We start from the raw sequence: 23,594 nt of genomic DNA on the forward strand, positions 1-23,594 counted from the left end.
AGAGGATAGGCCTTTAGGAAGTGACAGTGCCAAGGTCCCGATGGTGCCACAGGGCAGCACCGAGCAGGGATGTGATGGCTGGATGGAGCTGGATGGAGCTGTACTCACCCCAAACATTTGCCGCAGGTCGGGGTCCCGGAATCGAAAGGGAATGTTGGAGACGTGTAACCTCTTGGGCTGCTGCTTGTCTGTGTTGTCTGAGGAGTGTAGCTGCTGGCTGTCTGTCTGTGCCGCCTCGTCTGTCTGCTGTGGGAGGCATGGCTGCCATCAGCCCCTGGCCATGCCAGCCCCCTGTCCCCAGCAGGAATGTCCCCCTGCCCCATGCTTAGGTTCTGGGAAGTACCCCACAGGTGTCCGTCGTCCCTGGTGAACCAGGGGAATGATGGTGGGGCTATGGGGATGCTCAGGGTGAGGGTCCAGATGCTGCACTTGGGGCCATGTGGAAGGACTGGAAAGTCCTGAGCTCAGCACCCTCCTGGCGCTGCATTCCAGCCCTGTAATTGCCACGATCTTGTAGAGCAGAGCCAAGCAAGTGGATTACGAGCAATGAGAAATTATGGGGGGCTGTGACGGGGAGTGACGGCAGGAACATCCAGCCTGGTACCCTGTGGGACTGCCCCAGCACCCCCCAGTGCCTCTGGCACTACCCTGAGCCCACCCACAGCCCGGTGCGCCGCCTTACCGGTACCGTCTGTGTCCCTGCTATGGACTGTGTGCTGGCGTCGGTGCCCGGCTGCTCGGTGTGGCTCTGTGCTGGTGTGTAGAGGGTCATGGCGTGCTCCGGAACTGTGCTCTGCCCCGAGTAGTCCTGCGTGGGGTGGGGGTGCGGCGGGGCGTACTCTGCGGGGATCCCGTTCTGGGGGGGCGGGGGGTACTGGGCTGGGGGGTAGGGCTGAGCCATCGCGTCCGGCGGGGCCGTGGCGTCCTGGTTACCCTGCCGAGAGAGCGGCACCACCCCGCTCAGCTGCTGCCGCACCCGGGCTGCCACTTGCCCCGGGATGGGGTTCTGGACTCCACAGCCACACCCAGCCCCACCCAGCCCACTGCACCCCAGCCTTCGGTGTGTCCCTCAAACCCTGGGCTGTCTCTGTGCTGTGACGGCTTTGGGGTCACGTTGCCAGCAGCTGAGCCCCATCCCATCCTCTCCCGCTCCTATGCCCTGCCTGCCCAGTGCGCTGGGGACAGAGGCCTCCATGTAGGGTTTAACTCCTGAAGCTGGCATATCCCTCTCCTTGGGAAGAGAGACCTAGTCAGGCCCCATTTTGGAGCCCAGCAGAGGGCAAAGCAGAGTCCGGCCAGCAGCATCATGCTGGGAGCTGCACAACACCAGCCCCGGCTGGGCAGGCGGGGAGGGGCATCAGGGAGGGACGCTGATGGCTCCTTGGCAAACACCAGACAGGGATCAATTAACTGCTAAATATTTGATTAGGTCCTCTGCTCTAACGTAGCTGGCTTGGCCGCCTTGGTCAAATGGGGTGAGCTGCACCCATGCCAAGAGCCAAGGGCGGCTGGGGTTTGCGTGGGGCTGGGAGGGCAGTGTGAGGCTGCAGGTCGCACCTGGTCTGCGCACCCACCCATCCACCTACTGTCCGTCTTCTGAGCCCAGCACACGGCCGTGGCCCGTCCCCGCTGGCACAGGTGTGTGCGGCACCTGTGGCCGGCACAGCTGCAGCCCCCAGAGGCAGCCCCAGGGCCGCGAGGGGCAGCTCCTGCAGCCCCCTGGATGATTTACAGCGTGCTGCAGCAGCCTCTGGCCTGTGAAACCCATCTGTGGCTCAGCCCGCAGAGACCAGCTCCTTAATCGTGTGTGTCGCCGATTCCTGTTGCCAAGGGCCGGTGGGGGTGGCGGGGGGGATGTGCCGGCAGCTGCCACCCCCAGCCCGCGGGGCTGTCGCGCCTGTCAGGGTGGCCGCGGAGCCGCCCCGGGGACACACGGAAAGCCAGCGGGAATAGCCCCGCCGCAGATCTGCAAGTCATCGGCAGCGCCTGCCCGCGCTGACTCAGCTGCTCAGGGACACGCCAGCCTGGTGCACCTGCCTGTGTGGGCTGTCACGCTGCAGGAGCCGAGCCCATCGACGGCCCTGCCCCGGGACGGGCAGCCGGGAACTGCCCACGCCACTCCTGCCCACACCGCCGGTGCTAATTCCCCCCGGCGGGGCTCCATCCTGTGCCCGCCTGGGTCTCGGCACCCAACTCTTCTCCAGGGGGCAAGCAGACACCCAGTCACCGTGGTCACTCTCACAGTGCCTGCCTGCGTCCCCAGTGCCTGGTGCCTGTCCCTCCCTGCCTGATCCCTGGTGCCCTGTGCCCTGCCTGCATGTGCAGACTCAGGAGCAGCCCACATCCCTCCTGCCTGCTCTGCACTGGATAGTGACATCCTTGCTGTCACTGCAGCCAGGATCAGCCGTGAACACGCAGGGACTGTCCCCACCTGCCCAGGCCCCTCGTCAGCCTGTCCCAACAGCCACGTTTGTGTCAGTTATCAATTAGGGCTCTTGCAGTGCCTGTCAGCCCGGGTATTATTTCATTCAGGGACCATTGGCTTCCCCTGGCTGCTGATCATGTCACTGGAGCTGCAGGTGCTGCAGACACAGATCCACGGCTTCCAGCACCTCCAGTCCATTCTCAGTGTCTGGCCACCCCCACTGGGGACAGAGCTCCATCGGGGCTGCTGCGGGTGAGGGTCCCGTGGGGATGGCAACGCTGGCAGGTTTGGCTGTGTGGTGCCTGTTGACACCACACCACTCAGTTCCACACCCCATGCTGCCCTCACCACTGTAACAGCCCCATCCCTGGGCAGCCTCAAGCAGTGAGGGTGCCTCTCTTCCTCCCAGGAGGTGGCTGGAGCCCCTTCTGGGGTGTCCCTCTGCACTGAGCTCCCAGTGGGTGGGTCTCCAGGGACCCACCTCTGCAGCTCACGAGAAGCACCCCGGGTACTCCCAGCTTGGGGTGCCTGGCCACTCAGGAAGCCCATGGCACCTCTGGGTGCCAGAGACAGGGGCTCTGATTGACATCCTTTGCTCTGCCAGCACCCATCCCTCCTGGGGTGTGGGGATGCTCCCACACGGTGCTTTCGACACTTGCAATAAAAGAAACTCTGATGCTTAACAGCCCTTGGCCTCATTTAAAACGAGACAGATCACTTCAGTGCCTGAGCCTGCAGCAAAGCTGGCAGCACAGGGGGCACAACACCCCGACACCTCTGCTGCCCACCTGCTCGGGCAGGTACCAGTAGGACTGTGGCATGACCCTGTGCTGAAACACTACTGCCCCAGCGGAGAGGCTGGGACAGGGAGGCCAAGTTCTCCTGCCTGGTTTCCACTGGGCAGTGTCCCCCACATGGTGTCCCCTGGGCAGTGTCCTCTGCCCTGCCCAAGGCTCAGCCTTGCACCACCAGCCCTGCGCAGAGCCTGCCGCAGCAGGCAAGGGGTAGATATCATCTTTAGCTGATTAAATGTCCCTCATTAACGAGTTTCTTTAATTAATGAAGTTTTTTTTGTTTGCTCCACTTGCTTTCTCCCCCCACACTCTGCCTCCTCAGCACAATCCAAGCCATTTCCTTTCAAGTCATTTAGCGCGTGGGGCCGGTTCCTGCCGACACCGCATTTTGGTGATTGTGCCTGTCAGCTTGGGGCTGACGACGCCGTTTCCCACATTTGCTCCTTTTTAAGAAAATAACGTGCCAGGAGCCCCTGGATGCAGAGTACAGGTCAGAGCAATCAGCCTGCAGTAATGATAAGGCAGATGCCAGCCACGAGCCACAAGCCATGAGCCACGAGCACTTGCAATGGGCCACCAAACCTTGGCCATGACAGGTGTCCAGCCAGCACAGTGTGACAGTGCCACACAGGACTGCCTGGGGTTATGGGCTGCTCACCAGCACCTGTCCCCTGCTGCCACTGCAGCCACCACAGATGTGCCAGTTTCCTCCAAGCCTCACTGCCACCCTGCTGCCCTGGCCTGACCCCAGGCCCATCTCCAGCCCAGGGCAACTCCCACCAGCCGACTCTGCCCATGGCTGTGCCCTACCTGTGCTACACAGTGTGGATGGTGCAGGGGTAGCACAGCACAACACTGCCTGGTCACGGCCTGGCACTGCCTGGTCACATCATGGTACTGCCCGGTCATGGCCTGGCACTGCCTGGTCACGTCATGGCACTGCCCAGTCATGGCCTGGCACTGCCTGGTCCTGGTCACATCATGGCACTGCCTGGTCACGGCCTGGCACTGCCTGGTCACGTCATGGCACTGCCCAGTCATGGCCTGGCACTCCCCAGTCACAGCTGACCCTGCTTGGTCACAGCACTATCACATCACGGCACACGTACAGCTGGGTGAAGCCACATGTGGAATGCCAGAGCAACTGGAGGGGGATGACAGTCCTGTCACTACACACCTCCCCACCCTGATAGCTGTCCCCACTGCCTGTGGCTGTCCTGCTCCTCCCACTGGGAACCAGACACCTGCTGTAGGGGGGAAAGAGGGGCTCACAGCACCACAGCATCTGCAAAGCCCACCCCAGGTGCTCCCGCAAGGTGCAGAGCCTCAGTAAGCACATCCTGCAGGCAGGGCAGGCGAGGAGTGCAGGCAGAAACACTTTGCTGTGACCTAGAATGGCTCCTGCCTGCTTGCTTATGCCAGGGCACACCCTTGCCACATCATGAGGGAGCCTGAGGTGACTGCTGAGCACAGGGAAGGGTGCTCAACAATCCCAAACACCTCCTGTGGGGGACATGCTGTGCCCACCAGCAGGAAGGAGCAAGCAGCAGCCAGGGAGACTGATGGCACCATCTGCCCTTATGCCCACTGCCCTGGAGCAGGGCACTGTGGCACTGTGCTGAGCAGCAGAGATAGACTCAAGAAATGCCCCAGTGGAGGCAGGAGGGTCCCAGCACGGCCTAAGGTGGCCCCCAGGCATCCTGGGCCCATGCAGGCATCACCGTGCCCAGCACGACTCATCCGTGTGACAGATGCAACGTTCCCCCTTCGATCCGACCGCTCGCTCATGCTAATGACTGTCAACATGGAACAGAGGCCATGAAGGGGAAGAAAATTACTCCCTGAAAAGGAATTGACTGATCCCTGCCATTTCTCACAAAACCACTGACCTGTAAATATTTCATTACCCCAAAAGCTGTGCCATCCATACAAAGCAGTGCCCAGCGCTGTGCAGGCACTGGCCGCAGAGCTCCTGGCTGCAGGGCAGTGGGGTCAGGATGACCCAGGAGGGACAAGCCTTGCCCACCGTGGGGACGTCAGGAGGTGGTGGCGGGTTGCTTACCCCCAAAGTGGGGCCACGGTGACCCCAGGAGAGCCCCACGGGGGGCATGATGAGGACGGACCCTCTGGAGGAAGCAGCGAAGGAGTGAGGAGCTGCAGCGACCAGAGGCAGCAGCTGCTGCACTGAATGTCTTCATCACCAAAGCGCAGGGAGGGGTGAGAGGTTGGTAATGGCATCTGCCAGGGATGCTGCAGTGGGAAAAAAGTGCTCCAGTGAGCAGGCAGGACCTGAGGGGGAGGAGAAGGAGGAGCAGCGGGGGGAAGCAGAGCAGCCTGTTGGCATGGGAAACACCATTTTTCTGGGCTGCCACACACTGTCCCATCATTCTGCATCTCCCTACCATGCTCCTGGCCTTGGCCCCCGTGGGCTCCAGCTCACAGAGCCAGGGACACTGCTGCCCCTCTGCCCACGGCAGCCTGGGGAGGACAGGCAGAGCGGAGACAGCCACACGACATCCAGGGGTGAGGATGAGACAAGGCGCTGGCCCGGGCACACACCAGCACATGTGTCCCTGTCACCTCCGGCACGGGGCAGAAGGGGCCACGGTCCGGTCCCGGCTCCTGGCTCTGCCAGCTGGAAACTTCGGAGCTGAGGCTTCATGAAATATTCATGAAGTAAATGGTGCAATTTCATCTGCATTCAGCCAACTTCATGTATATTTCAGAGTATTATGAAATGATAATGTTGTGTAACCAAGGCGAGATGGGGGTGCTTGGGGGGGCTCCCGGCCACCCCCGCCTGCACGGCCGGCAGCTCCCAGCTCGCCGTGCACCGGTGTCACTGCACCGGGAGGGACCGACGGCTGCGTCACCGCCGGGGACACGGCAGGAACAGGATCAGGTGGGAGGAACAGAGCTCCGGGATGCACAGCCCTCTGGCTCCCTCCTGAACACAGCCCGACATCGCCACTGGAGCCTGGGCTCACCCACAGCAGCTCCTGGAAATGCCAGCGGTGCCAGGGCACACCTGTAGGAGTCCTTGGTGGCATCCCTGGCACAGCTCTGCCTCCAGGCACACCGGAGCTAGTCAGACCTGGTGTCTGCAGCCTCGGCCGGGATTCCCAGCAGCGTTTGACCCGAATGGCCACCAAAAGGTAGTGACAGGTAGCACTCAAGGTACAAGCTAGGCTGCAGAGCCCAGGGATGGGCTGGAGGCAACCGGAGTCCTCATCAGCATCCCCCTGAGCTCTGCGGGCACCAGAGTGTCAGATGCAGAGGCCCACAGATCACCAGTGGGCTCACTGGTGACCAGTCTGCTGCTTCAGTGGGGCTGGGGGCAGCTGCTGTGTTCCCCCTGCTGGAAGGGGCTGGGGCTCTGGAATCCTCACGTGCAGCTGCATGCAGACAGCTCCGGACACTGCGAGCAGTGGGATCCGTGGCCACGTCCACTGGCCTCACACTTCCCACAAGCCCCACACCCGCTCCACTGCCATCCCCACATCTGGCCCCACAGGGCTCCAGCAACCCAGCTGAACCTCGGGCCCTGCACCTGCAGAGCCCCTCACAGCCCAGAGCCCACCCACAGACCCTGTCACTGTCACACCACTGTCACCATGCTGGCGCTCTGGCACAGCTGCATGTGGCACTTGCCTGCCCAGACAGGGTGGCACCACGGACCCATGTGTGTGCCCGGACAGTGCTTGCACGCAGCCCTCTCTAATAGGCAGCCAGGAGCATAATTTTTCCTCTAATTACATATTCAGCACTTCTGAGAAAATGAGATTTTGGTAATTCAATTGGACTGAGAAGCAGCGCTATAATAAAATGAAATTTGTAACAATCGTGCAGTTAAATTAGTTAAATGGAGAGGAAGGAGCTGTGGAAAATTGACCCCTCGATCTCCTAAAGACTAATCAGACATTTGAACCAGGTTGTGCTAACAAAGCCCCCGGGGTGTGCGGCACAGAGTGAGGGGAAACCACAGATTCCACGAGAGAAGGGCTGGAAAACAGCTGGGCACCTGGTGGTGTCACAGGGGGGATGTCCCTGCATCCAGCGGTGGGATGGCTTTGGCAGGGAGAGTGCCAGGTATGATGCTGGAGCCATGCCCCCCGTGGCACTGGCCACTGCCAGGACCTGGCCACTGAGTGCTGGCAATGGCCAGTACCATGGAGGCCACTGTCCCCACGGGCTCCTGGACACAAGCTGCATCCTTGCTGGGAGCACAGAGGGTGTTGGGTGGTCCCTCTCTGCCAGCAGGGACCAGAGGGACATGGCACACACGTGCCTGGCAGTGTGGCCAGCCCTGAGTGGGGACAGCCACTGCAGGACACAGGACAGGGATGGCACACAGCGCCAGGCTGCTGGGGAGAGAAGCATCCCATGGGCTGGAGGGGTCTGCGGCAGGTACAACGTAATTATCCTCAATATTTATCTTGTTGTTCGTCTTTTCTATTTTTTTCTTGTAAAGGAAAAGGAGAAAAAGACGAGTTTCTCATTTGCAAGTTAATTAGTCTAATTACCTCTAATTAAGGGCTCCCCACACAATGCAGATCACAAATAAGCTGCCACTGTCGCCTGCTCCCACTCTTCTCTCCGGAGTTTTGATTTTCCACAGGAGCTGCCTGAAGGCTGTGGTGAGAAGCTGGGTGTGGATCCTGGCTGGGCACAGCAGGGCTTGTATGGAATTTGGGAACAGCACCCAACCCCTGGCAGGCAGTGCCCACAGCACTGTGGTGGCCACCACAAACGCTTCACCTGCTGGGATGCTCCAGGGAGTGAGGGGGGGACACCCACTCCCTCCTGGCCCCTGGAATGCCAAGGGACGTGGTGCAGCATAAAGCCCTGCCAGGGCTGCCCATGGGCAGGAGAGGGGTGAACCCTGCAGCAGTCCACAGCTCGCAGCCTGCAGCTCGCAGCCTGCTCCATGGCACTGGCATGTCACTGGGTCAGTAGCCATGCACAGCCCCTGATCACACACTGCTAGGCTCACACCAGCACTGGAAGATCCGGCTGCTTCCTCGGACATTTAGTTCTCCTGTGTCCAGGCACCCTTCCCAGCCTTTCCAACACTCCTCACACCCTCCCAGCACCCAGCCCCACAGCTGCTTACAAAAACCAGCTGAACCAAAGTGACTAATGCCCTTCCTGGAGGTGCCTCGTGGTGCCCCTGGCTCCTCCACGGAAGCCCATTATTCCACAGACACAGTGCTCCCACACAGGAGTCAAATCCCTGTGGGGAGAGCAGCCAGGCAGCCAAGTGACCCTGAAGCTCCTGGAGGTGCCTGGGGGTGCCCAGCACCCTGCCCAGCCCTGCCTGCAGATCGTGGAGCTGGCCTGGCCTGGAGGCTGCACAGCAAAACCATGTTTCAAAAGCCTTTTCTCTTTTGGATGCTGGCCCCTGAGCAGGGGCAGCCCCAGGGCCAGGGGTGGTGGAGCTGGTGGGGGTGGCCTGCACCCGCTCTCCTAATTAGCCTTTCTTTGTTACACCCCCCCCTCCAACTGCATGTGATGCTTTAAAGAACGACAGATACTAAATCTAATTTAATCTACTCATTCACCCATCACTATATAGCATAAAAATAGGAATACACCTATAAAAAGAGCATTGCCAGGCAGTGTGGGCCAAAATCACAGCTATTGTGGGAAAAGCAGCTTTGCAAAGCTAAAATTAATGTCAGTGTTTTCTATATAAAAGAACCCGAAGCAGAAAACATGTTTTGGGGGGCTTTAAGGGCTGTCCTCAGTGAGCAGGGCAGCTGCCACAGCATGGCCAGAGTCGGGAGCTACTGTGGCTGGTCTCGCCACCGAGCGACGCACGAGCAGGGGGAGAAACCCGGTTTGAAACGAACCCGCTGCTGCAACACGCGACAACACCGCTCGGAATAGACCTGCTCCCTAAAAATATAACATGCTAAACTTGGCAGCAGCCCTTTTGGAAAGGAATTTTCCAAGCAGGATTTGCAGAGGCTGTTTCCCGGCGGGCCAGGCGCTGCTCAGCCAAGTCTCCTGTGCCGTGGTGTCACTGTGAGCGCCGGGGATGTTCCCGGCAAGGAGCAGCTCAGGGGCAGCACTGCAGTGGGCTTCAGCACACCTGGACATCAGCCTGTGCTGGGGTCAGACCTGCACGTGGCTGGAGCTGCAGCAGGGCTGTGCTGGGGTAGAGAACTGCTGCTGAGCCTCAGAGCCCGGGTCTGCCCTGGGTCAGCACTGAGCCTTGTCCTGCAGCCATCACTTGCTCACTCACAACAGCAGAGATGTGTTTCAAGCAGTGACTGATTCCTCTGTCAACAAAACGAAGCCATCAAAGTGTCCTTCCATACCCAGACCCTCACTCAGCAAGAGCCACGTGTCCCTGCCAAGCCCCACTGAAGGCTGCAGCATTCCCACTGGCCCAGACTGCTCTGCTGCAGACATGCACCCACTCTTCTGTGGCCCCTGCCCTCCAGCCCTCCAGAAGTCCTGCTCTTGGAGCACGGCAGTGGCAGGGGGAGTTCCTGGACACAGTGTGGCTGCACAACCCACAGTGCCACAGACCACAGCTCCTGTGGCCAGGCCAGGGTGGCCACGTGGGGGGAGTGGAGCAGAGTGAGCTGAGAAGCACCCACAGCACCTGGAAGAGCCACTGGCACTGCTGAACCCTCCCTGATGCTGGAAGAATTCAAGTTTTGCTGAGAGCTTCATTACTTGGCCATTCCTTCAAATCCCAACACAGCTGAAAACGCTGGGGCTGGGAGCTACAAAACATCAGCAGCATCCTTGGGAACCAATCCAGCCACAGGCTGCTGGTAGGGAGAGCACTGTCTGAAGGGGATGAGGGCAGTTACTGCGTGCAGAGCCTGGCATGCCCCAGCTCTTGGCCAACTGGTCAGCCCAGCAGACTCAGTCCCGGTCGCTGGCTCAGGCACTATCATGGTACGCCTCCTTACAAACCCACAAAGGGTATGGACAGGGACCTGTTAGTGAGGAAGTCAAAACCAAGTCCCCCCAGACTCTATGTCACAACCAACTCAGGGAGTCACTTGAACCCTCTCAGGTGTCCCTGGTACACAGAGGTGAGCCAGGCCAGTGCCAGAGCCAGCTCTGGGGTGGGCATGTGCCCACAGGCAGAAGCAGTGTTGCTCCCTGTGTGCTCCTAGGGTGCAGGCAGCACAGCCGGACAGTCCGAAGTCCCGAGCAAATTCAGAGCTAAAGCAGGTGCCAGGCACACCCACTGAGGAGCCCATCAGCAGCACATGCCTCATGACATCCCTCTCCCTGAACTCTTGTTGTGACATGCATGGGGAACACCTGTCCCCAGGTGCTGGGTGCAGAACCCCAGCACAGGATAAACCCCAGCAAGAGGATGGAGATTTTCACCTCCATCGTGCTCATCAGCCGGGTGAAAATCCAACTCCAAATCCTGTAATAAAACCCTCCTCCTGGCTTGCAAGTCCAGAGCTGCTGCCAAGGAGCAGGAGGCTTCTGGGAGAGCAGGGAGGAAGAGATGCGGAACACAATGGTCAAATCAAACCAGGCAGGGAGATGGGGGAACTGGGAGTTGCCAGGTGCAGAGCTGCACACCCAGCAAAGTTGCTGCTTCCCAGGGACCCGCAGCTCGGCTTCGCCCAGCCCTGCAGGCACCGGGAGCACCCGTCTGGCCATGCTGTCACCTCCATTGCTGCCAGACCCAGGCCAATCCATGCCAGAGTGCCCCGCAGGGCAAGAGAGCAACACAGCTGAGCCCCTCATGTGGCCAGGGACAGGGGGATCTCAGCTGGAGATGGACATCTCCCATGCCTCAAGAGAGGCTGTAGGCCGTGCACTGGCTGCCAGTCCAAAACATCTGTGTGCTCCCTTCATAGGGACAGAAACGACCCCTTGGAAGGGACAGTGTTTGCTCAGGATCAGATGTGCAGCAGCCAGAGGGATCTCAGTGCAGCTTTGGGGAGCCAGGAGCGAAATCCAGCTCAGCCCTGGCTATCCCTGGGCTCTGCCCGCCGGAGGGTGCAATAAATCCCGCAGCTCTGCCGCAGCCCCCGTGCCCACACTCGTGTAACCAGCCCCGGCCTCCCCAGGGCGGGAGAGAGCGACCTGGGCCTCGGGATCCCCACTGCCACTGGGACACTGGCCACAGCCACCCCACGGGACCAAACACTCCACAGCCTTTCAGGCTGGGGCGGAGGGTTGGCACCTGTGTGCCTGTCCTCGCCGCTGGGTGAACCGCGCCGGCCACGCCAAGTGCAGGGAGGATGCCATGAATTTTTAAACTCCTGAAAGCACAAATGGAGTGGTTTGCCTGGTTGGGAGACGGGATTTCCGATGCAGCACAGAGGCATTTGAAGAAGATGCTGCCTCTCCCAAGCTGCGCCTCCCCTGGGACCATGGGCCTGGAAACCTGGAGCTCAGGGTCCGGCGCAGGAATCGGGGCAGCGCTCTGGGACAGCAAAACCTCGGCCCAGGTGAAGGACCAAAGTGACGGCCTCAGCTCCCTCCGTCCGGGCTGCCCCAGCCCAGCACCCACCTGGCGCCACGTCCCCCCTGTCCCTCCACGGCCCTTCCCGTGACAGCAGGACAAACCCATGCCCGACCCCGCGGCCCGGCCGGGGACACGCACTGTGTGAACACACGCAGACATCCGTGCACACACGTGTGCACACCCCAGCTCATCACCTTCCCTTCTCTCTGGAGGCTGCTCAGGCCACGCAGGAGCCTCGTTCCCTCATCCGAGCATCCATCATCGGAAGCGGCAGCGGCACCGAGGCGGGGAAGCGCTGGACCCGCGCCGGCGGCTCTGCCTGCCGCACTGCCCGCGCCTCTGCCCTGGCCGTGCTCCCGCCGCCACGGCGGGGAAACCAGAGAAACCCCAAAAGCTGCAGCCGAGGACTCGAGCCGCTCCAGCTGCACAACTCCGACTGCCGTGGGGCTGGAGCGGGGAGCCTGGGAGGAAGCTGTCAAGCTCTTACCCTCTGCCGAGAGGGAACCAGCCAGAAACACGTGTGAACCGGAAAGCAAAAAAATCCCCCGGAGAGGGTGGCTTACCTGTTGGAGGTAGAGGAAGGCTGGAGGACAGGGGAGAGAGTGAGGAAGCATGCCTGAGTTGGAGACAAGGAGGCAGCCCGAGTTAGCCATGGAGCACAGCATGTGTCGACAGGTAGCCGTGGAGCTGTTCGCGGGTCCGTCCTCTTCCGCACACTGCTATCCACCGCTATCCTCGTCTTCCCGGCTGGCCCCTCGGGCTCTCCCCTCCTCGCCGTCCCTCCCGACCCCTCGGCGCTAGTTAGGAGGGTTCATCTGCGGCAGGCCGGCCGCGCCGCCGCCGGAGCAGCGCTTGGCTCTTCACTTCGGGGCCATTAGACACTGGCACTGAGCGCACGGTCTGCAAAGGGTGTGCGTGAGCCAGAGCGGAGCGGGAGAGAAAGGAAGGGGAGGAGGAAGGAGAGAGGGCTCGGGAGCGAAATAAAAGGGGTGGGAGTTGGAGGAGGAGGGGGAGTCCCCTGTGCATTCAGACATCAAACAGAGCTCTGTATAAAATGAAGAGAATCCGTAATGACATGAGAACAGCTGATCCCGCACTTAACCCCTCCACCGCCGCCGCTTTGCAGATGGCTTCCCCGCCGCCCTCGCCACCCCGGCCACACGCTGGGGAAGCCGCCGGGCAGGATGGGGCCGGGCGGGCAGAGCCGTGTCCCTTCCCGGCGCCGGCTCCCAGGGGAGGAAGGGTCTTACCGGGAGCTCGGCTGGCGCAGCACGGGTGCCGAGCAGGGGCGGTGGCAGGGCTCCGCGGGACTCCCCCATGCACACACCGCCGCACACGTGCACACCGCCACGCTCTCGCTGCGAGACGCCGGCGCTGCCGGGCCGCGGGAGCCATGCAGCAGCCCCAGCTCCGCCTCCCCGGAGCCACCGGCCCGCGGCCCGGCACGGCCCGGCTCGGCTCGGCACGGCTCGGCACGGGCAGCCACGGGCCTGCGTTCCCTGCCGGACCGGCCTCATCGCTGCCCGCATGCCCCGGGCGCTGCTGCTCAGCCCTGCCAAGGCGTGGGAGCCCCAGGCAGAGACCTGTGAGCCCCCACCAGTCTGCCAGTCCCACAGGCACGGAGGGCTGCGGGGACCCCTGCACCCTGGGGTGACAGGAGGGGCCCTGTCCGCTGCCACTGGCTGCCCTGCGCTCCCCAAAACCATGGGGACCCTCTGGCCCAAGAACCGCCCGCTGGCGGGCAGAGGTCAGCCCTGGCAGAGCTGTAGAGGTGTTTTGGCGTTTCCAGGGGGCCTGCGGTGCTGCCAGCAGCCCTGACGCATCCACACCACACTCGCCGCTGTCACAGCTGCCATGGCAATAGCCTACGTGCCAGTGCCCGCCGGGGACAGCCGGCGTGGGATCCCGCCTGTGTTCGCTCGGGTCCCCGTCCCACCCGGCACCTCCACCCGCCGGGGCCCTGCAGCAGCCCAGCGCTGCCGCGGGGTCCCTCCCTGGTGCCCCGCACCTCGGAGCAGCGTCGTGCCCAGCTCCAGAGCCACGGCAGCGCGAGGCTGCCAGGATGGCATTGTGCTGGGGCATGTAGGAAACGAAACCTGGGCTCGGCTCCGGTTCCATCTTGGCCAAATGTGATGCACAAAGGCAGGGCTGTGCCAGCAGCTGCTGATGCTCCGTCTCTGCCGGAGCCTCCAGCACACGACCAGCCGTTTGGAGCTGGGATTTTCCACAGTATCCCCAGGCAGAGTGACATGCTGCAGTGTCCTGGTACACTCGCAGCAGTTACCGCTTCTGCTGCAGACACTCCAGAGCAGCAGTGTGTGGCACAGCTGGCCCAGAGCCACCGGGAAAACCTGCTGCAAGTGGCTCTGGAAGAGCCATCCTGAGAAAGGTGTGTGGGGCCAAGGGGGTGCCAGCCCCTCCCAGGGGGTCCTGAGCTCTACACTCCAAAGGGACTTCAAGGACCCAAATTAGGGAGGTGATGCCAGGCCAGGGGAAGGCTTTGTCACCACCACTGCATTGTGGCACCAAAAGGGTCCAGCAGTGACATCTGCTGCCAACAGCATCCCCAGGCACTGCTCCCTATGGGTGCCCCACCACAGCCGCTCCCGCTCCAGCTCCAAGCACCATGAAGATGCCGTGGCCCCTTTGGCACACCGTGGTGCTCAGACCCCATACTCCTGCTGGTGTCCAGCTTCCCTTCCCAGGGACCCCATGCCCCTGGTGCCATGCCCTCCAGCACCTGGGGAAGGATGAGGGACAGCTCTGAAAGGGACAAGTGTGTCCTCCCACAGCCCTTCACACAGCTGAGGGGAGAGGGGCTCCCCCAGGGACCTGCACACACCCAAGCACCACACAGACCCTGGTGCAGGACGGGGACACCTTGAGGAAGCCAACAGGCATCTCCAAAGGCCCTGGCCCAGTCTGGCTCCACTGCAGCTCCTGGAGGTGACAACGGCAGGGCAGTGCCTGGCACTCTGGCCTTGCGGTGCCCAACTAAGCGAACCACGTGAGGCAGGAACTGGCTCCAGGATGAGGTAATCTGCCCATCCTCCCCCTCGCCGGCTCCGGCCAGGGTGACTCAAAGGCATTCCTGGCCGGTGGCAGCACCACAAGTGCTGGCACTGCCCTGAGCCAGCAGCGAAATGGGCACAAGCTCTGGGAGCTGAGGAGGGTTGGACTCTCCTCTCTCCCTTCTCCTGCCACCACCAACGCGTGCCTGGCTGCAGAGACATCCCTCTGCAGCAGGGAGCCCTGGGGGACACTGGCCGGGCAGACTGACCCCCAGTCAGCTCCAGTGGGGAACACCTTGTTGGCCACCAGAGGCTGGTTTCCCTGACCCTGCTGCTCCCAGTGACACTGTGCCACAGTCCCAGCCAACAGCACCGGTGGTGACAACCAGGGCTGTGCCCAGCCCCGCAGAGCCGCAGCCCCGGAGGAGCACCTCCGAAACTGAAGCCTCCTGGAATGAAAGTTTATTTATCTGTTTAATTAAGATGTGTTCACCAGGCGCACAGACCCCATTCCATCTGTCTCACTTACAGCCGTGTCCCAGTAAAATTAAACCTAATAAATATCAGCAGAGGGAAAGCAAAGGGCACGTGTGAGATATACGATCAAAGGCTGAAGTTGCACAGGGCTGCAGTTCTCAGCACATCTCTCTCTGCCCTTCAGGGCTGGGCTGGCGCTGTGCTCCCCGCTCAGGATGGGGCTGCCTTTCCTTCAAATCAGCACAATTCCCAGTTTTTTATTTATTTTAAATGAACCCTTCAGGGCTCCTTGGTTTGTTTTCTGGAAGAGGGAGAACAACATGGCACTGGGACAGGAGTGGTCTTGGCCACTGTTCTGGTGCTGGAGCCAAGGGACAGAGCCTGCACTGGGAGCACTGGTGGACATGCACTCCCCAAACCATTGAGGGAACTTGCCAGGCATAGAGCAGCGCCTCTGGTTCCTCCAGACACGGGGATGGATCTGCTACACAGCCGAGAGCTGCTGGGAGGTGCCCAAGGCAGCCAGTGCGGTGCCATCCTCTCCTTGGGAAATGCCAGAAAAGCTCAGGCCTTTTAAGGGACATTCCACCATTTGGAAGCTTTATCCATGAGGAACGAGGCCCAGAGGTCTGCCTGGAGCCCTGTGCCCCCAGCCCTGCTGAGGATGCAGTGTCACACAGGTCATCCCGGTGCCAGGTGTCACACAGGTCATCCTGGTGCCAGGTGTCATGCAGATGATTCAGCACGTGCTGCACCAAGCCCTGAGCACCTGTCGGAGCTGTTCCAACTCCATGCCCAGATTCTGACCACAAAATGGGAAATTCTGGCACCACAGTCCTTCCTGGGCCCCCACGTATCCTCTCCCAGCAGAGAGGGATGATGCAAAGCCCATGGCCCTGCTGTGGGGGCACAATGCTCAGCCATGGGGGGCTGGCTGTCCCAGGGCTGCCGGTGTTTATAGGACCCCATGGTCCCTGCAGCACTCTCCCACGGGGCAAAGCTGGATGCTGACACTCGTTAGAGCTGCCAAGGAGGGCTGCACATCAGGCAAGACACAACCTCTGCCACGAGGGCTGCCGAGGCTGGACTGGTGGGATCAGGTGCTCCAGCCTCCCTGGGGACATGCTGTGAGTGCAGTGCTGGCAGCCCACCAGCACCCAAGGACAGCGGTACCAACCTAATCCTCTCCTCCCACCCACTCCAAAATGCCCCCAAGGCGTGGCATTCATTAATTAAAGGCTCATTAGTAGTTATTCAAAGACATCAAGCAATTAGATGAAGGCACTGACAGATCTGAGCTGCTGTGTGATAAGGAACATCCCATGGCAAGGAATGTGCGGCAAGGAAGGTCCCAACTTGGGACAGGACAGTGAGAAGGGACTGACAAGCCTCCCTGGCACTTGGTTAAACCTCTCCATCTTCCCCTGCTCCTTCCTCCTCCTCCTCTCAGCTCTCAGATGCCACTGGAGACACTGCCTGCTCTGAATTCCCAAAGATGGAGCACCCAGGTATGACCTCACCAGGTGAGGAGGGGACTGTGACCAAACCAAGTCAGGATCTGAGACAGCAGCTGTGACAGTAGGAGGGGAGCAGGAATGGAGGGAAAGCACATGGAAGTTTAATGGAATCCAGGGGAAAAAAACACTTCATTAAGACATTCCTGACCCACTGCAGGGGGAACAGGATGGGGCCTGGCGATCTGTCAGCCTCCGGCCAGAGCCGCCAGCACTGTGCAGAACAGGGGAGTGGCTGGGCCTGGGATATTCCACAGCCTCCCGTGTCACCCCTCCTCCTCTACCCTCAAGCCACAAGGGCAGGGACAGGAGTCCTGATGCTCTCCACAAAATAGCACCTACTTGCAGCTGTCCTGTGTCCCCCATCACCCAGCACGATCAGTTGTGGCACAGGGACCTCCAGCAGCTGGTCCCATCGGTGCTCTGGCTCCCTGCAGGAGACACAGCAGCTCCACGGGGACACAGTTCACAGCCCTGGCTGGGCAACATCAGCCAGAGCCTGTCACTGCGCCTGGCTCCTCGCCTCTGCCCGCACCGCTCTTCCCGCAGCCCTTTCACTTGACAAAATATTTACATGAAATGGCAATTAGGCTCCCTGGATTTAATGAGAATTAACCTGCAGCAACAGCACCGTGGCAGAGCAGCTGCTGCCGAGCACCTCGAGCTTACGGGCCGGGTGGGCACAGCAGGGGAACAGCTGTACCCTGCCTGCAGGGTCACCAAGGCCACTGCACGGCCACCACCGCTGGGGCCACAGCCACCACCAAGGGCACAGCCACCACCAGGCCCAGCACAGATCGAGAAGGAGGAAGGAATGATGGAGGGTGACACAGAACTGATGGAGGATGATGCAAGGAAGGAGCAACTGCAGACCAGGAACCTGAAATGCCGCATTCTCAGAGTCTCCCTCTTCCCTGAGAGCAGCTCCACCACCTGACAAAGGGTTCCCAAGAAATTCTGCCTCACAGGCTGCTGGGGGGCTTTAGCAGCAGCTCCCAGAGTGCCACACAACAGGAGGGGTCCAAGCCACCCCAAGCAGGGGTGCATGTGGCACTGACAGTGAAGGCATCGGCACTGGGCTGGGACCCACCTGAGCAGCAGACAGGTGAGGTTGGCACAGGGGAACACCAGGCTGGAGGTACTCCCGAAGCAAACTCTCCATCCTCATAATAAGATTTTTTAAATGCACGGAGAAGATATTAAATAGTTGCTATGACCCAGGACACTTTATAAATCATAGTATTTACAGACCACTTCTTCCCCTTGCCCCACACATTCCTAATTTCTCTGGAATTACTATTCATTTGAAGACATTTTGCTTTGGCATCTCAGCCCGTTGAGGTGTTAATGACCAAGCCATCACAGTGCTCCTGTCATGCAGGGATACCAGACCCTCTGCTTCCTCCCACGTTGCAATGGAGAGACGCCCACGATGCCAAGAAATGACACTCACTGCTCTGCCGGGAGCACAGCCCTCGCCCTGCCCTTCCCAGCAGAGCTGGGGATGCCACCATGCAGTCCTGGGCTGGCTGGCTCTGTGCACCGCATGGGACAGGGAACAGAGGCCCTGGAGTGCCACTGCCCCACAGCCAGGGCGGTGTGGGAAGCTGTGCCTGGAGCTCCCATGGGAACGGGCACCCCACACCGCCCGTGTCTGCTCGGCCGAGCTCTGCAGGGCCACACAGCCCCGCTCTGCTCTCACAGCTGTGGTGGCTCGTTATGTCCCTGGGCGGAATTAGCACCGAGGCAGGAGGCTCTGCCAGCCCTGACAGGCTCTGGAGCCGTGGCAGCGCCGACATCCCTCATGACAAAGCACCTTACACCTGAAGGCTGCTTCCCTGAGAAACAATGAATTCACATTATCCTCTTCCTCCTCCCCACAAGCTCCTTTCCCCACACCCTGCTTTGCCTGCCTCTGCCCACTCTGTTCCCTGCTCCCAAATCCATGGGAGCACAGCTCCCTGGAGCACGTAAGCCCCACCAGACTGCTGCAGGCCCCGGGCCCCTCGCCATCTCAGAGGAGCGGGTGGAAGGAGCCAGTGCCACTGGCTTCCAGCCCCAGTTGGTGGGCTGGGATGCCATAGGAAGACCTTTGGGTGGTGTAGAGCCTGGTATAGGCCAGCTCTTGCAGCTCTTGGGAGGGAGTGTAGCTCCATGGGGGCTGCTGGCTCCAGCTCCTTGCCCTGGGCTCACACCCACGTTCAGTGTCCCAGCCCCAAGCAAAGGGCCTGGACAGACCCTCTCATGTCCCCTCCCCTCCATCCCTGCCCAAAGCCCTGGAGATGGCCAGGCAGGTCTCAGCCTGTGCCCCCTCCAGCCGTGGCCTGTGTGCTCTGGTGCAGGGAGAGCTGAGCCCCCCATGCCCAGCCCCATCCCCAGTCATGCCCCTTCCTCGGGGCTCAGTAGGGGAATAAAATTATGGATTCCCCCAAGCCTCAAACCCCCTGAGCAGGGCCTGCTGTGGAGAGATTTTGGGGTCCACAGGGGGATCTCAGGGTCCCCATGGTATGTTCCCCTCAGCAGCCTCAGGAATTTCAGGCCTGGGATAAAATGTGGAGGCTCCCCCATAAACATCTGCCAAGACCCTGGGTGGACACCGTGAGAGGAGGCTCCTGCTCTGCACAGAGACCCATGTCCCCTCCCAGGACAGCCCCTGGGGAGGCACCAGAGTCTACCAGTGACCACCAAAGTACACCTGGGACAAGGGTTTGGCACTGGGCAGGGGAGGCAGCTTCTGCCCATGGCCAGCACCACACGGAGCTTGGGGCAGTGCAGAGGCAGAAGGGCAGCTGGGGGTGCAGTGTCCAGGCAGGAACCCCTGGTCCTTCCCAACGCCAGGCCTGTCCCCAGCGCTGCAACCCATCCCCTGCTGCTGCTGCCAGCCGTGGGCAGCGGGTGGTGACCATAGGGCGAGGCTCTCCCGGGACGGTGGCACAGCCAGGGAGAAAACCTGCGAAACCACCCCAATGCTGAGCAGACAGGGAGGGAAGTGCCCACCCCTGGCAGCGGTACCTACCCAAAAATACATCATCATGTCAGCGGCGGGGGCTGAGGCGCTCCGCGGGGCTCGGTGGCAGGGCGATGGGCTGCTCCCGACGCGGGCTGCAGCGGCCACCGCTCCTGCTGGCTGGCCTCTGTCCCCGGCGGCGGCGGTCCGGCTGCAGCGCCCGGGGCCGGCGCTGCCCGAGCCCCGCTCCCGGAGCCGTGGCGGAGCGAGGGAGCGCTCGCCGCGGTTCAGAGCCGGCGTCCAGCCTCCGACATGCTGCTGCGGGAGGGCACGGGCCGGGGGGCCGCCGCGGGGTGGGCAGCGCCTTATCCACCCCGGGGAAAAACGGGAGAGGAAGGAAAAAAAATTAAATCCTCTCCAGTGTCTTCGGAGACCGAAGGGAAGGATGAGCGTGTGAGGGGACGCCAACCCCGGGGGTCAGAAGGATGCTGGGGTATGGGTCCGGGAGCAGGCTGCGCGCTGGGGGCCACGGCAGCGGCGGTGTGGGCGCTCGCTGGCGCAGCGTGGGCTCCCGCTGACACTCCGAGGAGCCGATGTCCTGCCTCAGCATTTTTCAAGCTACCCTGTCAATAAGGGAATCCGCCGCTCACAGTTAACCTGCGAGGTGCCAGCCGGTTCCCGGCCCCACTGGCTGCCGCGGACCCCGTAACCTCCGCTCCCATCGCCCGTCCCGGCCGGCGGGGACACTCAGTGTGTCCCGCTGGGATCGTGATCTGTCCTGGGAGGCCCAGCGTCCCGCCCGTTTTTTTGAGCAGCCAAGCAGCTGGCCCGAGGGGGACAGAGCCAGCAGCCCCCGTGTGCAGTGGGGACAGCCCTTGGAGCCCGCGATGTGGCCACCGTGGACTGCACGAGAGGGCACCCAGAAATCCCCACCAACACCAGGGCAGCCACTTCTCCCTGGAGCCCCAGCTCTGCCCCTGCAGCTGACCCCGGGACAGAGCAGCAGGAGTGGGCAGGGGACACAGCAAAGATCTGGCCACAGCGTGGCCCGTGGGGATAAGTCAGGGGGTCCTGCACACAAGCCCCTGGCACAGAGTGCAGGCTGGGCAGCCAGGCAGTGCTGCTCCTCAGGCACTAAATCTGTGTCCTCCAGGGGCACGGCACAGTGGAAGGTGCAAGGGGACCATGAGCACTGAACCAAGCGTGGTAGCGAGGGAATAAATAAGGATAAGGGAAACAGAGGAGTGAGGGGGGCAGCAGATTGGTCTCCGGGGCCCAGCTGGTTCTGACATCTACAGCCCCATAATCATATTCAGAGCAGCACCAGGCTGGAGGCAGCTCTCCTCCAGCACGGCAATAAACGAGAGCAACACTCTCAATAATTCAGCACCAGGAGAGGGTGATAAAGCAGCAGAGGCACCACTGCAGGCAGCTGGGGCGGGGGGCTCCCTGCTCCCTCTTATATCTCAGTGATCCAAACACTTTCCTCTCTCTCTGTGCCCTGTAAATGCGGCCCCAGCTGCGACTTGGGGTCCCCCCCAGCCTGCCAGACCCCCCAGCCCTGCTGTAGGGGACAGAGGGGCCCAGTGCGGCAAAATGAAACCCTTCCAGCACCAGCAGACAGAACCCGGGGGCTCAGTGGGCAGGGCGCAGAACCGTCCTGGAGCCAAGGCAGCAGCAGGAGCCTCTCCCCAGCTCTCTCCTCTCGCATTGCAGCCCCTCACACCGGCCCAAACAGAGCCCGGAGCCCCTGTGCCAGAGACCCCAAACCACCCACCCAGGCCGGGCACGGAGCAGCTGAGCTGCAGGACACCCACCCACTGCCCTCCCCTCGGCCATGGACACACCTCTCCAGACACATCCAGCATGTTCCAGCAGCCCCCGCTGGTAAGCCCCAGGACTGACCCTCCGACCCCACACACAGCAGGACCCTGGGGGGAGCAAATCCCCCTCCTCAGCACGGGAAGTGAAGCACCAGGACATCAGTCAACGCACGGGGGCAGCCCCGGCCCCACAACCCTCACTGGCCCCACAGCTCTCATCCGGTCCTACAGCCCTCACTGACCCCACAGCCCTCACTGGCCCCACAGCCCTCACTGGCCCCACAGCCCACACCGCCGCTGACCAGTGCATCCCCCGGGCTCAGCCACAGCCCAGCCTTCGTCCCATTCGTCCTGGCTGCCTGCAAGCCCTGCTCCCACCCGGCCTTTCTGCTCCTTCTAGTAGCTCATTTTCCACATTTCCCACGGGGATCTCAGGACCCCTCCGGACCACAGTCCCGTCCCAGCAGGTCACCTCCACCCTTGTCTTGTATGTGCCAAGGATGGGAGTGCTCCTCTGCCAGACACCTCTTCATTGTTTTGCATGTTGGCAGCTCCTGTAGCACAGTGCCACTGCCTTGGCCCCCATCACCCCCTGGTCCCACTGGCACCCCCAGCCCATGCCAGGGCCTGGAGCAGTGGATGCACCAGGCTCATCCTCTCCAGCCCCTCAGCTTTCTTTGCTCCTCTGCTTCACTGGCACTGACGGGGGAGCACTGTACTGCAGTGGGATGGACCTTGGGGGATGCTCCTACTGCTGTAAGGTCCAGTAATGGGAGGGTAGGACAGCAGGGAGCCATCCACACCTGACCAGAGGGCACCAGGCTGGCAGAGGGCATCTGCCCTGGTCCACCTTCCACATACATCAGCATGACCTGCCTCAGCCCGGGGACACTGTGAGCTGTTGTGACACCTCCCAGAACCCTGGGGACAAACATCTCCTGTGGTGGGCAACTGCCAGGTCAGGGTCAGAATGGGGCTGTGGGCTGCTCTTTGCCCCCAGTAAGGACAGGGATGGCTCCTCTAGGGATGGCTCCTCTAGGGATGGCTCCTGGGAGCCGCACAGAGTATGGACAGACAGCAAGTCAGCACACACAGACACTCACAGGCACGTCAGTCTTAGCTCTCCTCATGCAGGATTCATGTCCCACCTGCGTGGGGCTCAGCACCAGGGGGAGCTCGGGGCTGCTGGCAGAGGGGAGTGGGCAGCCTTCCTCCCGTCCCTCCCCTGAGCACGGCCCTGTGCCCACCAGCCCCTGCCTGACCCCTGAGCCACAGGCTGAGGGAGCTGCCCTGCCCTGGCCTGCCCCATGCCAAGCACCCATTGCCAGCCCCACACATGCAGGTTTAGCGTGCAGGAGGGACCCCAGGAGCAGCCAAGGCAGGGCCCAATGCAGCCACTGGGGTCCAAACCCTCCGTACCTTTTATTGAGCCCAGCTCCTCCCGCGGCGCTTGCACTGGGCTCTCTAGAAAAGACAGGGAAGAGGAGGAAGAATTAAAATCAATGATCATCATCACTAACCTGTTACAGTCAATGCTGTCTGCTCATCGACTGCACAACGTTGGGATATGAGCACGGATGTGAGTGTCATTCCCCGGGCACTGGGAAGCCTGTGCTGGTCAGGAGCTGGTGGCCAGGCCAGGGCTCAGCCCAAGGCAGCTGAGCAGCATCAGCACCCACCAGCACCGTGCCCAGGGTGATGGGTGCAGGAACCCCCCTTCAGCTCCACCAGTGCACCTCAAACCCAACCCAGCTCTCACAGACCATGGGCTCCTTCCTCAGCTCCCCCAGAATGCTGCAAGCCCCTCACAGCCCCACGGGGTGGGACAGGGGACAGCTGTCATCGAAGCACTGGCTGCACATCTGGGTTGGCGTGTCCCAAACCTTCTGCCCACAGCAGCACAGTGACACACTCCTGTGAGGAGCAATCCCTGCGGCACACGGCTCCGCTGCCGTCCTGGCTCTGGGCGCTTCTTGGAAATTAAGCCAAATTTCAAAGAAAACTTCCTGAAAGCTGCACTTCAACTAATTGGCTTTTGCAGCATGGCCAACGCAAACATTCATCAATCATGTTAGACCCTCAGAAATAATGAGAATGGCTGATACATCCCAGGAGTGGTTAAAGAATGAAGGGGGGCTGTGCGTG

At 61.4% G+C, this 23,594-nt stretch overlaps 1 protein-coding gene across 7 annotated transcripts in view; it reads right to left on the reverse strand.

The window, feature by feature from the left end:
• Positions 1-23,594, reverse strand: part of RBFOX3 (RNA binding fox-1 homolog 3) — a 131,226-nt gene that overhangs the window by 7,219 nt on the left and 100,413 nt on the right. For 4 of the 7 annotated variants that reach the window (XM_066332237.1, XM_066332238.1, XM_066332235.1 and 1 more), the window contains exons 3-6: positions 22,869-22,913; positions 12,241-12,722; positions 683-934; positions 109-246 (exon numbers count right to left, since the gene is read on the reverse strand). In XM_066332237.1, coding sequence (XP_066188334.1) covers positions 109-246; positions 683-934; positions 12,241-12,342 — 492 coding nt within the window. In that variant the 5' untranslated portion in view covers positions 12,343-12,722; positions 22,869-22,913. The remainder of the gene's footprint in view (positions 1-108; positions 247-682; positions 935-12,240; positions 12,723-22,868; positions 22,914-23,594) is intronic. The other 3 variants (XM_066332236.1, XM_066332234.1, XM_066332239.1) reach the window with 3 other exon arrangements.

The sequence above is a fragment of the Sylvia atricapilla genome, chromosome 18 (assembly GCF_009819655.1).
Source record: "Sylvia atricapilla isolate bSylAtr1 chromosome 18, bSylAtr1.pri, whole genome shotgun sequence".
In the NCBI taxonomy this organism is placed as follows: domain Eukaryota; kingdom Metazoa; phylum Chordata; class Aves; order Passeriformes; family Sylviidae; genus Sylvia; species Sylvia atricapilla.